This window comes from Pteropus vampyrus, unplaced genomic scaffold (genome assembly GCF_000151845.1).
Source record: "Pteropus vampyrus isolate Shadow unplaced genomic scaffold, Pvam_2.0 Scaffold1000002609, whole genome shotgun sequence".
Lineage (NCBI taxonomy): Eukaryota > Metazoa > Chordata > Mammalia > Chiroptera > Pteropodidae > Pteropus > Pteropus vampyrus.
In genome coordinates this window covers 1,728-17,341 of record NW_011917011.1, presented here as the reverse complement: position 1 = coordinate 17,341, position 15,614 = coordinate 1,728, and the positions used below count along the sequence as shown (strand labels likewise).

The following is a 15,614-nucleotide window of genomic DNA, read 5'->3' as shown; positions in this document are numbered from 1 at the left end:
ATGTGATTGGTTGATAGGTGGAAGGAGCAAAAAGTCAGCCCTTCCTTTAGAGTGAACTTGGCCCTGGTCCCTCCCAGCTGCTGCCCAGCCTTGGTGTGGATGTGACAGGAATGTCCCTGTGTGTCTTATACACACATGAAACCCAGAAACAGATTTTGAAAGCCAACCAAAGGTGTTTCCACCTATTTATAGAATAAAAACCAGCATTCGAAGTTCTATATCCTTATAAAAGTTCTCATTTCATATGCAGCACCATGCGAAGCTGTTTTACCAGCCTCATTTCATGGGCTCAGGGAGGTTAAATGGCCAGCCCATGGCCACACAGCATGTCCATGGCATCATTCAGGCCGTGGATTCCAAACCCCAGCTTCTTCCCCTGCCATCTGAGTGTTTCATTAAGACCTAAGGCCTCTGACTCTGTGGGATCAACAAGCAGGTCCTTGTTCAGTGGAAGCCCAGTTGTGGATGGGCCCAGCCAGCTGTCAGAAGGGCCTTCTTTATTCTGACATACTAATTGCACTAGTAGAGCTGTCAGTGAGAGTGGTTTTAACTAGTAATTATCTAGGCTGATGTGGGGGATTAGACGCTTAGCAGGATTCTTTCCTCATTTGGAGGCCCTGGCCCCAGGCCCATGAAAGGTTAAGGCCCTTAAACCACCGTGGAGTCGCTGTGCTGTCAGCACCCACGCCCAGGCTCCCACACCTATTGCCTCCAGCTCCACCTCTCCTATTGACCTCATCTGCCTCCAGAGAAGCCAGGCCTGGTGCCCGGCCCCAGTACCTGATCATCAGTGGCAGCCTGGGGACCCCAGAGGCCATGGCCTCTCTCAGGCTTCTGGCATATGGGTCAGGGTTCTGTGGTGAGTGCCAGAGACCCTGCTGGCCTATCACTCTCAGCTTTGTAGAATCTTGACTGCCCTGGGCCAGGGCACAGTAATAGGGGCCAATACCCATGTGGAGCAGACAGAGCCTGCCCCTGGTGTCGTCTGTGCTCAGGGAGGGGAGAGCCCTGAGCTGGGAGGCAACACCCAGGTTCTTGTCCTGTCTGGCCTGCCATCGATTCCTCCATGTCCCAAATCATGCCACGCTCCCTTCTCTGGGCCTCTGGTTTCTCATCCAGTCTGCAGTGTCTGAAAAATGAGGGGCCCCCAGCACCTTCTGACAACACCATGCCATCCCCTCACCCGATGCAGGTGTGACTGGCTGGCTGTACCTCTGGCTGGCCCAGCCCCTCTGGAGGGAGGAAAGAGGCAGGAAGGACCAACTCTGTTTGTTCCTCCTAAATTCTTCTCCATATGTCAGCGGAGCGGCAGGTGCCCATCTTCCAGATCGAGACACTGAGGCAGGAACAGCCATGCAGGCAGAAGTCCAGTCAGAAATGAATGGAGCCATCTTCACTTATGTCCTGACTTTTCCCTGCACCAGACTAATTTATTCTTGGGGTCTCAGGCAGCCAAGGACAGGAGTGTTAACAAGCTGAGGATGTTGGGTTTGGGAGAGTCAGGACCCAGTGAGGGACCTGGCCCAAGTCCTGCTCAGCCCCGTAACCTTGAAGGGGTGACTGACACTTACTCCAAGAGTCACTGTCTTTGATTCTTTACCAAGGGCTTCTTTCATTTTTTCATTAATTTATTTAACAAATAGTCATGTGGTACCTGCTCTGTGCCAGGCACAGTTCTAGCTTCTGGGATATGACAGTGAACAGAGTCCCTGTTCAAAGTCCCTGCCGTCATAGAGCTGACCTAGTGAGAGAGACAAATAACACATACAGAAGTCATAAAGATGATCATCAAGTGGTCTAGACATTGCCATTCCCCCATCTGGAAACTAGTAGGGGACGAACAGTGGGTGAGCAGACAGGACCGGGGTGGGGGCTCGGATCTGGGACGCAGACAGACAGAATTTGCATCTTGACTCCTCCACCTACTCTCAGTGTGATCTGGACTTTCCAATTCACCTCTTGGAACCTCAGTTTCCTCTTCTATAAAATGGAGACTGTCACAGTTCTTACCTGTGGGTCTGCTCAGGGGTCGTGTGAAATGACACCTAGTGATGACTATATGCCCAGACTATATCCACGTCTATTCTGACATTGCATCTCACAGTTACTGTCAATCTTTGTTTTAAAGAGGAGAGTGAGGCTCAGAGAAGTTAGGTGATTTTCCCAAGGCCACACAGCAGATCGTTTCCCCACCTGCACGGTCTCTGCTCTTCTACCCAGAAGCTGCCTCTCCACCACCCTGAGGCCTGGCTCATCATTAGGTCCAGTAAGTGCTACTGAATCGGACTGTACTGAATGTATGTTGAAAACCGAGAATCTCTTTTAAAGAAAATTGATATTTTGGGATTTATAGAACGAAAACATGTTCATTGTAAAAAACTCATAGATTTATTAGAGAATTTTATTATAGAAAATTCAGACCATATATTTAGAAACATAATTTGGAAGTAAGCCTCCCTAGTAAGCCTCCCTCTACTTCAGAGAAAACCAGCATGTTAATTCTTTGATGTAACCCCCCACAACCGGCCCTGGTATTTTATCACTATAGATGCTAACATTTTATTATTTTTCTACAGAGTGGGACATAAATGCCCACCATTTTGCTACTTTGTGTTTTATTTAACAGTAAATTCTTTATCCATCTTAAAAACTTACTATTAGAGTGACCACATGCCCAAAGGTATTTTTCTTTTTAAAAAGCTAATTAATTATTTCAGCTTGATGGAGGTATAGTTGACATTTACAATTATAGGATATTTAAAGTGTACATCATGATGATTTGATATATGTATACATTGTGGAGGGATTTCCCCCAATGAGTCAATTAACACATCCATCACCTCACATATTTATTCTCTTTTGTGTATGTGAGAGTATTTAAGTTCTACTCTCTTAGCAAATTTCAATTATACGAACACAGTGTTATCACCTACAGTCACCATGTTTAACCTTAGATCCTCAGAACTTATTCATCTTATAGTTGAAAGTTTGCACCTTGTTACCAACCTCTCCTTATTTCTCCAACACCGCAGCCTTTGGCAACCACTTTCTCCTCTGTTTCTATAAGTTTGGCTTTTTTTTTTTTTTTTTTTTTTGAGATTCCACCTATAGGTGATTCTGTGTAGTATTTACCTTTGTTTGGCTTATTTCACTTAACATAATGCCCTCGAAGTCCATCTGTGTTGTCACAAATGGCAGAATTTGCTTCTTTCTCATGTCTGAATCATATTCTGTTGTATCTGTTTATTCATGAATGGACATTTAGGTTGTTTCCATATCTTGGCTATTGTGAATAATGCTACAATGAACATGGGGTGAGGTGGAGAAGTATCTCTTTGATATCCTGTTTTCATTTCCTTTGGATAATACCCACAAGTGGGATTGCTGGATCATATTGTAGTTCTATCTTTAATTTTTTAAAGGAACCTCCATAATGATTTCCATAATGGCTGCACCAGTTTCCATTCCCACCAATAGTACACAGGGTTCCCTTTTTTCCTTGCCAACGCTTGTTATCTTGTCTTTTTGATGATAACCATTCTAGGAAGTATGAGGCGATACCTCATTTTGGTTTTGACTTGCATTTCCCTGATAATTAGTGGTGCTGAGCACTTTTTCATGTACCTTTTGGCTATTTGTATGTCTTCTTTGGAAAAATTTCTATTCAGTTCCTCTACCTTTTTTTAAATCAAAAAAAAAATTTTTTTTTTTTTTTTGCTATTGAGTTGTGTGAATTCTTTATGTATTTTGGATATTATCAGGTATGTGGTTTGCAAATATTTTCTCTCATTTCACAGGTTGACTTTTCATTTTGCTGGTGGTCTGTTTCCAAAGGTATTTCTCTTCCCAAGAGTAGGAGGTGGGTCCCTTTTCTCTGAAACCCTGTCTGGCCACCAGGATGGTAAATTACTCTGGAATAGGACTGGGTTTTAATCCTCTGTCCACCACTCGAGAGCTGTGAGTTATTGACAAGTTACTTAAAATCTCTGCATCTCGGTTTCCTCACATTTATAATTGGGATAATAATGCCTGTGTCATAGTAGAATGGGTAAATAGGGAAGGCAACCAAGAAGGTAGCAAACACCTGCTCGGAATGGCTGTCAGTATGATGAGGGAAGAGCCTGCTGTGTGTACCTATACCTCTATCCCATCATTTGCTTAGGGACCTGCAGCCAAGTGGTAAAGAGCAAAGTTCCAGGAGCTGGCTGCCTGGGTGAGCATGAGCAGAAATGGCGTGTATAATGTGCCCAGTACGGTGCCTGACAGTTCAAAATGGGAGCTGGCACATTATTTCCCACCTCTGTGCCTTTGTCTAGTACACTGTGCTCCATTTCTGCTTGTCAAAATTCTTCCACTACTTTCAAATATGTTTTCTAGACAAGTATCTCTTCTCCAAGGCATCTTCCATGGTTAGAGCCCCCAGGCTTCACTGTGTGTGTTCCTCTTGGGATTCTAGTCACTTTTTGCCTATAGATTCAGGGGCATTAGCCCCTCTTTTTCCTCCTCTCAAGAGAACTATGAACAACCTGAGACTCTTCATGACACCCCCCAGCCCACTGTGCACTCCAGCCTCTGTGTGAAGGAAAGAGGAATTCAGTGGGAGGCAGGGCTGGGACCAGGTGGGGCAAAGCGGGGCCAGCCTCCCTGTCTTTTCGGAAGCCAACAAAGGGTGCAGCATCTCCCTGGGTCCTCCTCTGAGATCCCGAGTCTCTGCAGGGAGGAAGGGGGCTTCAGCAGGCATTCTTGGGGCACCTGTTGACAGAACCTTGATCCCTCATCCCGGTATTGCCACCCAGAGGATCTCTAGGGCCACTCATTTTACATCAGTCTGAAAGTCCACGTGAAGGGCCCCTAACCTGGCACATGACCCCTGGCAAGTCTCTACCCCTTCGGGGCCCCGGTTTCCCCATCTATTCAGGGTTGCCCTGAAGGCCTTTCCAGAGAGTGTGCCCACTCCCTGCCTCCTGGTGGGGGCTGTCGGAGGTGAGGCACAGGGCAGGGGGCACACCCAGCCCACCTCCTCATGGGAGCCCATCCCCATGGGAGAGAGGGATGTGTCACCAAGACCAGATCTTTCTGAACAACGCCCACAGTGCAGCTCTTTCCCCCGGTTTGAACTGGAGAAATCCTGTCTTTCTTGCTCACATCTCCTTGGACCTATTTTCGGCCTTGGCGGGCTTGATGTGGTAGAGCGCGCGGGTGTTCCCTTTTAATTTGCGGTCTGAAGCCGTCTGAGGCCCAGACCGGTAATTGTGAGTGCAGAGCCATTTATGGAAACAGCTCTGAAAGAAGTCAGTAATGAGAACTGTCTAAAAATACCTCAGAAATGAAGGCTTGGGCCTCCTTTTGGCAGTACTGAGATTTTTGGGTGGGAGGAAGCCCTCGGGGTGAGAATCGATAGGTAATCAATTCTGTGGTTCTGCTGTGGGCCTGCACAGGCCGTGGGGACCTGGGTCTTGTTTTAGGTCTGAAGTGGGTCCCTCAGCCTCTGTGACCGGCAAGACCAGCCAGACAGGCCCAGCCCATCTGCCTCCGGGTCCCTGGGGGAGCAAGTCCCACAGCAAAGCAAAAACATGGGTGGCCTCTGATGGAGACATGCTGTGACATGGAAGCCACGCCCAGGCCAGCAGAGATGCACCCGCCCAAGGACCCGTGGATGCTGGACACTGAGCCACTCTCCAGGGGACCAGGAGCCCTTGGGAAGAAGGGGCTGGAGCCTCCCTCTGGGCCCCTGGAACACAGGGGGCCTAAGAAATAGACCGCTGCAGCCTTCCCTTCCCACCCCACATCGTTCATTCCCTGACCTGGAACTGCTCACCATCCAGCGGGGCAGATGAACCAGGGACAGGGACTCCTGGGTTGGGGGAAAGGGCGAGACCGGCGGGCTGGTCTGTGTGGGGTCAGAGGAGGACAAGGGGCTTTTACAGCTGGACCGAGAGGAAAGCAGCCTTTAGACATGGTGAGATGGGGGCCACCCAGGAGAGAGCGGCTTCAGGGAGGGACTGGGGGAGGTAATGGCAGCCAGGAGGCCCAGGAGGCCATGTGGACGGGATGGGCCAGCTCAGGGGGTCCCGGAAAACAGAGCGGACCTTGGGCTCTTCCTGGGGAGCCTGCGGGCCTGGGGAGACGGGTTTGAGGGCAGGAAGGACAGACAGACAGGTCAGAAGATTCTATTCTCTTAACAGCGGCTCTGGGCTCGAGGAAGGGGAGGTTTATTTTGAAGTCTTACTTTTCAGTCAGAAACACGACCGATTTAGGTCATCTGGGTTACTCTAAATTTTGTCCAGGGCATAAAAATAGCTGAAGTCTCTGCTGGTGTCGGGCTGGTGGACATAAAGTGTGGTGTGGCATCTGGAGGTGTAGCATGTAGGTGGCTGATGCAAGACCCCAGAAATGGAGAGGCAGAACGTGGATGGCGACCAGGCGGTGAAGGCCGCCTCTTGCCCATAGCAGGCTCTTCCCATAGATGTGGGACCCAAAGGTTGTTTAACCAGGGGCTGGAGAAGGCCCAGAGTCCCATTACCACACGGTGATTCACGATTATTTATTGTTCCGGAAGCCACATTAAGGCAATTCAGAAACGAATTTCATCTGCTGCTTCCCAGACAGAAGCTGGTTCAATGTTTGGACATTTGGGGCAGCTCTGATAATTTTGTTGAAAATAAACATTTAGAGGTCCCTATTTGAGCCAGGGATAACTTTGTCTGGTCCCCATGCCCGATTAATAGCTTTGTGCATATGGCTTCTCCTATTTTTGCTATTGTGTCCTTGGGATTGTGGTGTCAAAGGGTAAATTCACATGTATGTGCTAGGATCTTACAAGGGGATATTGCCAGATTCCTCTTTATCGCATTCCTACTAGCGTCGTGTGAGAGTGTTCTCATCCACTCTACGTAGTTCTTTCTCAGAGGACTGCCACACTGTCCACCCTATGAAAAGCACCCCCACCCCTTTCCCATTACTCTTGAGCCCATAACCGTCTATATTTCACTTATGATAGCTAAAATATCCCTATTTTACTTGTTTTTGTTTATATTCTGTAATCTCCATGAGTGCAGAGACCTGACTTACCCGTCTTGTTTACCCCATTCCCAGGGTCCAGAACTGAGTCTTTATACAGTAAGAATTTGATACATTCATTTATAAATTAATGAACAAACAAGTGAGCAAATGACTACATTTATTTAGAAAAACGTCATTCAGAGCCTCCCCTTCCCACCACCCCACGGCCTTGGAATTTCTGGCTTGGCCCCCTGACAGTATCACATCTTGGCACAAAGTTGGGAGATTGTAAGTCAGGCTCATCCGATACTCCTGTTGAATGGCCACCCTGCCCTGCCCGTGGTCTGACTGTTTACAAAGCCCCTTCATAGCCCCGTGAGGAGGGCTGGGCAGTATCCTTATTCTCAGTTCACAGAGGAAAAGACAAGGCCAAGTGGGGAAATATATGCCTGGCTGGTGCAGGGTCAGGCCTGTGATGACCACTGGTTAGAGAACTCCACGCTGCCCGAAGCTACCTCACTGGCTAAAGCAGACTTGTCCTGCTTAGTTATCAAGGAAGAAACAGAGGGGCCAGAAAATGCTTTCCCAGAATACCACTTTTGGGAAATATCTCTCCTAACTAAAAAAGCTGTGGACCCACAGGTATCTTCCCATCCTCCGCACTGACCGTCAGATAAACGACTTGCTCTGTTTCCTCAGTTTCACACTTCAGGAAATTTCACCAATTTTTGATGAAAATTATTTTTCTAAAAGTTTCCCACCCTCTGGTACTTGCCTGGAACAGTCGGGGTGGGCTGTTTCCTTTGCTGGAACTACTGCGTGGTTTATCGATTTCAAACCCACAGAACGGAAGTTTGGAAATGAGGTCAGTTCAGGTGAACAAGGCGCTCTTGACCCAGCAAGGGAGGGAGGCTGCATGGCTTGGTGCCCACACGGAGCTGGCACTTTTGTGGGTTGTCCCCTCGGTTCCCAGATCCAACATGAAATCAGCATCAGATCTGCAGACAGAGACTCCCAGTGAGCGTCTGGGACCCACCCGTCACCCTTGCTGTGCCTGGGGTCAAATACACTTAATGATGCTCTGAGAGGAGTCTGGAGAAGGGTGTGGTGGAGTGACTCTTCCCTACCCTCCGTGCGGCACCTTGTGGCAGCCAACAGCCTGGACCTACTTCCTCCCATGGATTGGGGATTCTTACACAGCCACAGGATGGTGGTGGTCTGTGTGGCCCCTGAATCCATGGGAATTGTCACCCAAGTTGTGTGTGTGTGTGTGAGTATGTCTGTAAGGAGGCGGGTACTCGTGTAGAAATTCATGGTGGCATCTCTCGGAGAAGGTCCAGGACCCTGCCCTCTACACCTGTGCAGTAGGACCCAGTGCCACCCTGTGTCAAGCTGCACGTAAAACAGCCTGCCTCCGGGTGGGCGTCTGCTGTGTGTCCAGCACCCTGTCTGACGATGGGTGTTCTATTTTTAATCCTCCCCATTCTGGGGGTGATACGCTCATCCCTCCTGCCCAAACAAGTGTGCCCGCTGGCCTCGCCCAGCACAGCTGTTTGCCTGTCCATCACTGGACCATGTCCCTACCTCAAGGACAGGAAGTGCTCCCCACATCCGCTTCTGCCACCAGCCTGGTGACTTGTGGTCACTGAACCCAGTAGCCAAAGAGAGAATTTTTAAAAAGACTCACAGACGTGTAATTAAAATCTCAGTGTTGGGTTTTGGGGAAGGTGCTGGGCGGCTCCCACCCCTGCTTTCCGGAAACACAGATTTTTAGTGTTTGAAAGGGACAAGGGGCTAAAGTGAGATGGCCCTAAATATACGGTCCTGGGCATTTCCCGGCAGCTGGGGAAATGTGGGATTTATTCCGCGCCCGCGGCCTCCTGCCCAGCGTCGCACCAGGCCCCGCCGCCTCAGGTCCCCCCCGGCCTGTGCTTTACTCTCGCCTCCACGCACAGCGTCCACTCCACCCAGCCACCCGCTCCTCTGCTGCCCGGAGCCCTGGCCCCTGCTCCAGGGCCACAGCCCACGCTCCCAGGCCGGAACTCCAGCCCTCCGCAGTCAGGCCACAGCCAGGCTCACGCCCCGTCCCCACACCACTGATCTGTGGGTGGCCTGGCACCCCCAATCTGTGCATACAACGTACCCTCTGCCTAGCATGCCCTCCCCACCACCTTCTCCATCCTCCAAGACTCTGTCCCATTCTTCAGGGCCAGTTCAGATGTCACCTCCTCCAGGAAGCCTGCTCAGATCCCAGCACACCATGGGACCCTCCGACTTCCCCAGCTCTTGACTGGCCTCTCTAGGAGAGGTCACCCCTGCCTCGCTTCTTGTTCCTTTCCACCCCTCCCTCTGGCCCTTCCTCCTTCGCCTTGTTCTAACAGGGACCTGCCATTCTTCCCCACTTTGCTGTGTTTTCTGGCTGTTGTTTTCCTGCCTGTGCTGTCTGTCCCTCAGCTCTAAACCTTTGCTCGCCCTGGTCCTTCCTCTGCAGTGTCCTTTTCCCATGACATCGTGGCAATTTCACTGTCACCCCTCAAGGCTGTGAGCACTCACTCTCCCCCACACCCATCCACACACATCGGCAGACTCTGAAAAGTACTTAGCCATGTCCCTGCCCATCAGGCTGGCCCTTTTCTACCTTGGGTCTGACGTCCATCTCCCCAGAGGAGGGACCTGTCCTCTGCCTTATCTGTGGGTCCCAGAGCCAGTGAGGGGCTGAGCCAGGGCCTGCAGGGTTTGGGGCTTGGCGGGGAAGCAATGAAAGCTGCCTTTGCTGGCACTCATCATGTACCAGGCGCTGTGCTGGGCACTTCACTACAGGCCTCATAGCACCCCCTCAGCACCCGGAGGGCAGAGCCTGGGGTCAAGCCTGTTCCCAAGGAGGAAATAGACAGCCTGGGGTCAAGCCTGTTCCCAAGGAGGAAATAGACCCCCCTGCCCAGGCTTCCTCGGCCCTGGGCTCCCACCGGGCCCTGCCACTCCAGAGCCTGAGCCTGGAGCCAGGGCTGAGCGCCAGCCCCGCCTTGTCTTGCAGTGGAGCTCGACCGCGCCCTGGGCCACCAGGAGCCCCACTGGAAGGAGTTCCGCTTCGACCTGACCCAGATCCCGGCCGGGGAGGCGGTCACAGCCGCCGAGTTCCGGATTTACAAGCTGCCGAGCACCCGTCTGCTCAACAGGACCCTCCATGTCAGCATGTTCGAAGTGGTCAGGGAGCAGGCCAACAGGTGCCTGCCCTGCGCCCCAGCTCCGGTCAAGCCTGTTGGTGTGTCCGGCCCAGCCCTTGGGTGCACATTTCCCAGAGGACAGAAGGGGAGCTTTCTGGGAGCACACCCCCAGAGATGAGGGATGCTTGGCCTGAGGCCCCGGCACCCTGGGGAGAGGCCCAGTGTCAATCGTGGCTTCAAGTCCCTGCCCTGCCATCCTGGCTGTGGAACCTGCAACGGGCCATTGAGCTCCCGGCCTATTTCCCCATCTGTCCACGGCACAGTAACACCTCTTTACGGTAGATACAGTGAGATGAGGCACCCGAGGCGCCCAGCCCAAGCCAGGGGGTCGACGCCCCACTCAGAGTCCCCCAGGCGGGCACTGGAAACACGGAGGCAGCTGTGCCAGCCCTCAGTTAATTGTTCTTTCGTGTCCACAGGGAGTCTGACTTGTTCTTTTTGGATCTTCAGACGCTCCGAGCTGGGGACGAGGGCTGGCTGGTGTTGGACGTGACAGCAGCCAGTGACCGCTGGTTGCTGAACCGTAACAAGGACCTGGGACTCCGCCTCTATGTGGAAACAGAGGACGGTAGGACTCAGGGCCTGGGCAATGGACCTTCTCTTGGGGGCTCCTCCGAGGCTGCTGGCAGGAGGCGCAGCTGGAGCCCCCTCGACTGGCCTGAAGGCCACTCCTTTCTCAGCTGTGCCACTGGGGTGATAACGTCCCTCCCAAACTCCAGGGCTCAGGGGGTAAAGAGGGTGAGGTCCCCATAGTTCCAGGCAGCTGGAGGCCCCAGGCAGCATTGGTTTGCCTCCTCTCCTTCTGCAGAACCAGCATTGGAGTTGCTAAGGGAGTGAGTCCATGTTCTCTCCCCAAGAAATAGGTGATTCTTTCTATGGAGAAGCCTTCTCGTTGGGAGTTTCCGTACTGGGTGGGGCACAAGGGCAGTTGGTTGCGCCCTTAGCTCTGATCAGGGAGGCCTAGGTTTGAGTCCCGGCTCTTCAGCTTTCTAATAACTCTGTAACCTTGGCAAGTTACTTACCTTTCCAAGCCTCCGTTTTCTCATCTGTAGAAGCAGGGTTCACGCATTCATTCATTCACCAGGTGTTAGGCAGGGAGAGCCTCCTTCATCCCAGGCAGTGGGGATAGAAAGCCTGAAGGTGGGCACAGGACTGGCGTGTTGGACTACAGCAAGGGGCCACCATGGCTGGAGCAGAGAAGGCCCGGGCGAGGTTGGAAGGAGAGGAGATTGAGAGAGACAGGCAGGGGGCATTCTGAGTGAGGGTAAACCAGGGTAAAGGTTTTTAGGGAGTTTCTTGAATTTAGTAGCAGTGGAGGATGGCAGGATCTGATTCAGGTTTTTATAGAAGACCCCTCTGAACACCCCCCTCAAGGATCTGTGGCACCACTCCCACCCCTTCAGTGTGGGTTACCCTTAGTCACTGGCTTCCCAGAGGACAGTGTAGAGGGTGGGGGAGGTAACTTGCCAGTGGACAGAGCTAGCCAGCACCACCTCAGCCAGGTGATCGAGGTTCCCATGAATCAGTCATATGGCTCCTGTGTACCCTGGATATGATGGGATGAGAGGGGCGCCTCTTCTCAGGGGCCTTCTCCCTAAACCCATAACCCCAGTCTATCCATGAGAAAACATCAGACAAACCCAAATTGAAGAATTTCTTACAGAATACCTGACAAGTGCTTTTCAAAACTGTCAAGGTGATCAAAAGCAAGGGAAGCCTGAGAAATTGTCACAGCCCCAGAGATGCCTGAGGCAGTGTAACCACGCAATGTGGCATCCTGGATGGGATCCTGGGAGAGAAAAAGGACTTTGGGGAAAACTAATGAAATTCGAATATATTGTGGTGTTTAGTTAATAAAACGCCAATATCAGTACATTAGTTGTGACAAATGTACCATATACTACAAATGTTAACATTTCCCAGGGGACACTCGGTCTGAGTATATGGGAACTCTCTATGCCATCTTTGCAATTTTTCTGTAAATCTCAACTATTGTTAAGTAAAAAATTTTTTATTACATGCATAAAATAAACACCTCCTGAATTTAGTGAGAGGTGGAAACCGTGGGAAACAAGAGTGAAGTGAAGCCAGAGAGGCCCAGGGAGCCAGTGTCCAGGTGAGAGCTTGGAGGGGCTTATGAGTAACAGTAGAAATGGAGAAAAGTGGTTAAAGGAATCATGGATAATGTGGATGGAGCCAGTAATTTTTTTAACACATTCTTTTTTTCTGCTCTTGGGCCCTGTTCCGCAGAGCAAGCACTTGAGAAGCCCTGTCAGCCACTCCATTCCGTAGAGTGTTATCAATCCTATATGGGCGGTGGAGGTAGACCTCAGGCCTAGGAGTCCTCAGACCAAGGTGGGAATCCTGTTTCTGACAGTCCCTGGCCGTGTGGCTCCGGGCCAGCAGGGGGTGACTGTGAAAGTTCTCGGTGACATATGAGGTCCAGGATCACTGTAAAGATGAGTGAGATCATCCATGTGAAATAACGTTGAAACCTGTAAAATGCTTCACGAATGGCAGTGTACTCAATTGTCACTAATACCGACCCCACGGTCACGAGGCCCGTCTCCCACCATCTCCCTCAGACCTGCCTGCCTGGGGGCTGGGACTGGACGTGGGACTTAGGTCTTCAGAGGAGGAAACCGAGGGGACAGTGAGTCCTGCTCAAGTCCTCACCCAAGCCCGGTAGAGGTCCCTGCTGTGTCCGCGTGCCTGGCCACTGCCCTCGAGTGACCGCCCTCTCTCTTCTCTCTGTCTCAGGGCACAGCGTGGATCCCGGCCTGGCCGGTCTGCTGGGGCAACGGGCGCCGCGCTCCAAACAGCCTTTCATGGTCACGTTTTTCAGGGCAAGCTCCAGCCCCATCCGAGCCCCTCGGGCAGTGAGGCCCCTGAAGAGGAGGCTGCCCAAAAAAACCAACGAGCTGCCGCAGCCGAACAAGCTCCCAGGAATCTTCGGTGAGGTCCAGGGCTGGCCCGGGTCGGAGCCCGCAGGCTTTTGGCCGAGAACCAGTGGTGGTGACACAACCCTCCAGCTCTCTGTAGGGTTCAAGCTGATGGTCACTCTCCAGCCACCTTTCCTAATAGCCTCCTTTGTCCCATGCCCCCTGAGGACTGGCCACTGCACTGTCTCTCGGGCCTCTCTGCTACCCTGTCCCTTCTCTGCCTTCCCTTGGCTCACCAGGCCTTCCCAGAAATCTCCATTAGAATCAGGCAGCCCGGGCCCTGGCGGCCCTCAGTTCTTTCCCAGGCACCCTGCAGGATGCACAGTTGTTTAGGCAAAGGCCTCCCCACCAGGCCTGACCTGACTATGTGCCCTCCTTTCCTTCACTGGAGTCGGCCCTTCAGCTGGCCTCAGTGTGAGCCACGTGACTCGTGGAACAGGTGTGGCTGGGAGGTGAGCTGAGAGTGGGAGGCATCGGCCCAATGACCAAGGGTCACCGGGGCTGTTTATTGGAGCATTAGGCCCACAGGCTGGAAGCAGGGAGGCTGAGCTGAGCGCAGGGTCACTCTGGAGCCATTGGGAGCCATTGGGGGCCATCGAAGGTTCTTGAGCTGGGTCATGGCACCAGCAGAGCTGCAGGAATAGGCTTCATGAGACCAAATGGTTTACTTTCCCGTCATTCATTCATTCCACAAATATGCCTATCAGGGCGTCCCCCACTCTGGGAGCCCTCGTGGTTGCTGCACAGAGCAGGACCCCAGAAAAGACCTCGCACCATCTCTCCCCTGCAGATGACGTCCACGGCTCCCACGGCCGGCATGTTTGCCGTCGGCACGAGCTCTATGTCAGCTTCCAGGACCTCGGCTGGCTGGTAATTTCTACTCTCCCCCTTTTTCTTAAATGACAACCTCCCTCTAAAGATCGTGAGTGTGTCTCCAGGAGGAGACAGAATTATGGGGAATTTCATTTTCTCATGTATTATTTTCTTCTGAGTTTTCCACATTTTCAAAAAGGGAGAATGTGTCACTTTTTTCAAAAAATATAGTTTCAGGTACATAGTACAATGGTTAGACATTTGCATAATTTATTAAAGTTATCCCCCGATTACTCTAGTACCCCCCAGCACTACACACAGCCGTGACAGTAACATTGACTCTGTTCCCTCTGCCGTACTCCACATCCCGTGACTGTTTTGTAACTACTAGTCTGTCCTTCTTCGTCCCTTCACCTTTTTCACCCAGCCCCTAACCCCCCTCCCCTCGGGCAATCACCAGTTTGTTCTTTTATAGTGAGAAAGTGCTTTTCTGTAAAACCATGAAAATGGAGACAGTTTGAATCCTGAGCCATAAAATGTCAAAACTACAACAGGGAAACCGAGGCCAGGGTGGTGGCGCCTCTGTGCCTTTGCTGCAGCAGCAGCTACAGGAGACGTGGTCGGTGGGGGGTGGGCTGGGAGGATGATGCTGAGTGCTGATGGCAGGTGAAGGGGCCACAGCTTGTCTCCAGTCCTGTCTGCTGAGGGTCTTCAAGGGGATGTCAGCCCACTGGGAGGGGCCCGAGCATGGTTTGATGGGGGAAGGTAAGGGGCAGCCCTGAGTCATCCGTGACAGGTGCTGGATAGAGGGGCTCGGGAGGGCCCACATGGTGGGATGCACCTTCTTCCATTCTGCCCCTTCACCCCCAGGATTGGGTCATCGCCCCCCAAGGCTACTCAGCCTATTACTGTGAGGGAGAGTGCTCCTTCCCACTGGACTCCTGCATGAATGCCACCAACCACGCCATCCTGCAGTCCCTGGTCAGTACTGCACCTGTCCTGCCTGGACCCCTGGGGAGGGTGCACTGGGAAGAGGGTCTCGGACAGCCAGGAGGGCAGTGGGAGTGCCTGCTCAGGTCTCGGAGCTCCCTCAGCGTGGAGCCTTTGCTGCTGCGTGTACGCGTAGTCAGGTTCCCACACATGTGTAGATGCTGGTCCCTGTGGGGCCACACCATGTGTAGACTCTGTAGGTGCACACACATATGCACACACATGCATATGGAGACATGCAGGTACGGGTGGTGGAACCCAGACTCATGAAGGCAGCCTGCTTGTGGTCACATGCACGCACAGAACAGATGTGTAACCCACCTCGGCACCTGTGTGATTTGAACACGTGCACCCATGCCCCCTGGTGTGTCCGACCTTCTGTGACACATGCACACAGGGTGAGACAGCTGTGTGTGTTCACTCTTCAGGACGTGTGCAGGGAGAGTCACCGTGTGCCCATGTGCCGGGGCAGTTCTGACTAGGGCTCCGCCTTCTGTTTGCTCCCTGTTGGCTCTTTCCCTTGGTCCTCCCAGCTCTTTGTGTTTCCACGGATGGTGTGGTTTTTGATGCCCTGGTTTCTGGGGTAATTTTAAATGCCGAAAAATAGTTTCTGTGAGGAATATCATTGCTACTGCTTATCGCT

At 52.1% G+C, this 15,614-nt stretch overlaps 1 protein-coding gene across 1 annotated transcript; it reads left to right on the top strand.

Annotated features, from left to right (window-relative positions):
• Nucleotides 1–749: 749 nt before the first annotated feature.
• Nucleotides 750–15,332, top strand: LOC105311245 (bone morphogenetic protein 8B-like; the record flags this gene model as incomplete). Its single annotated transcript, XM_011387255.2, is given in 7 exon segments — nucleotides 750–859; nucleotides 9,945–10,015; nucleotides 10,018–10,226; nucleotides 10,646–10,794; nucleotides 12,987–13,181; nucleotides 13,959–14,038; nucleotides 14,852–15,332. Coding segments are annotated over 7 exon segments (1,204 nt in total), but the record flags the coding sequence as incomplete, so codon positions are not given.
• Nucleotides 15,333–15,614: the final 282 nt, after the last annotated feature.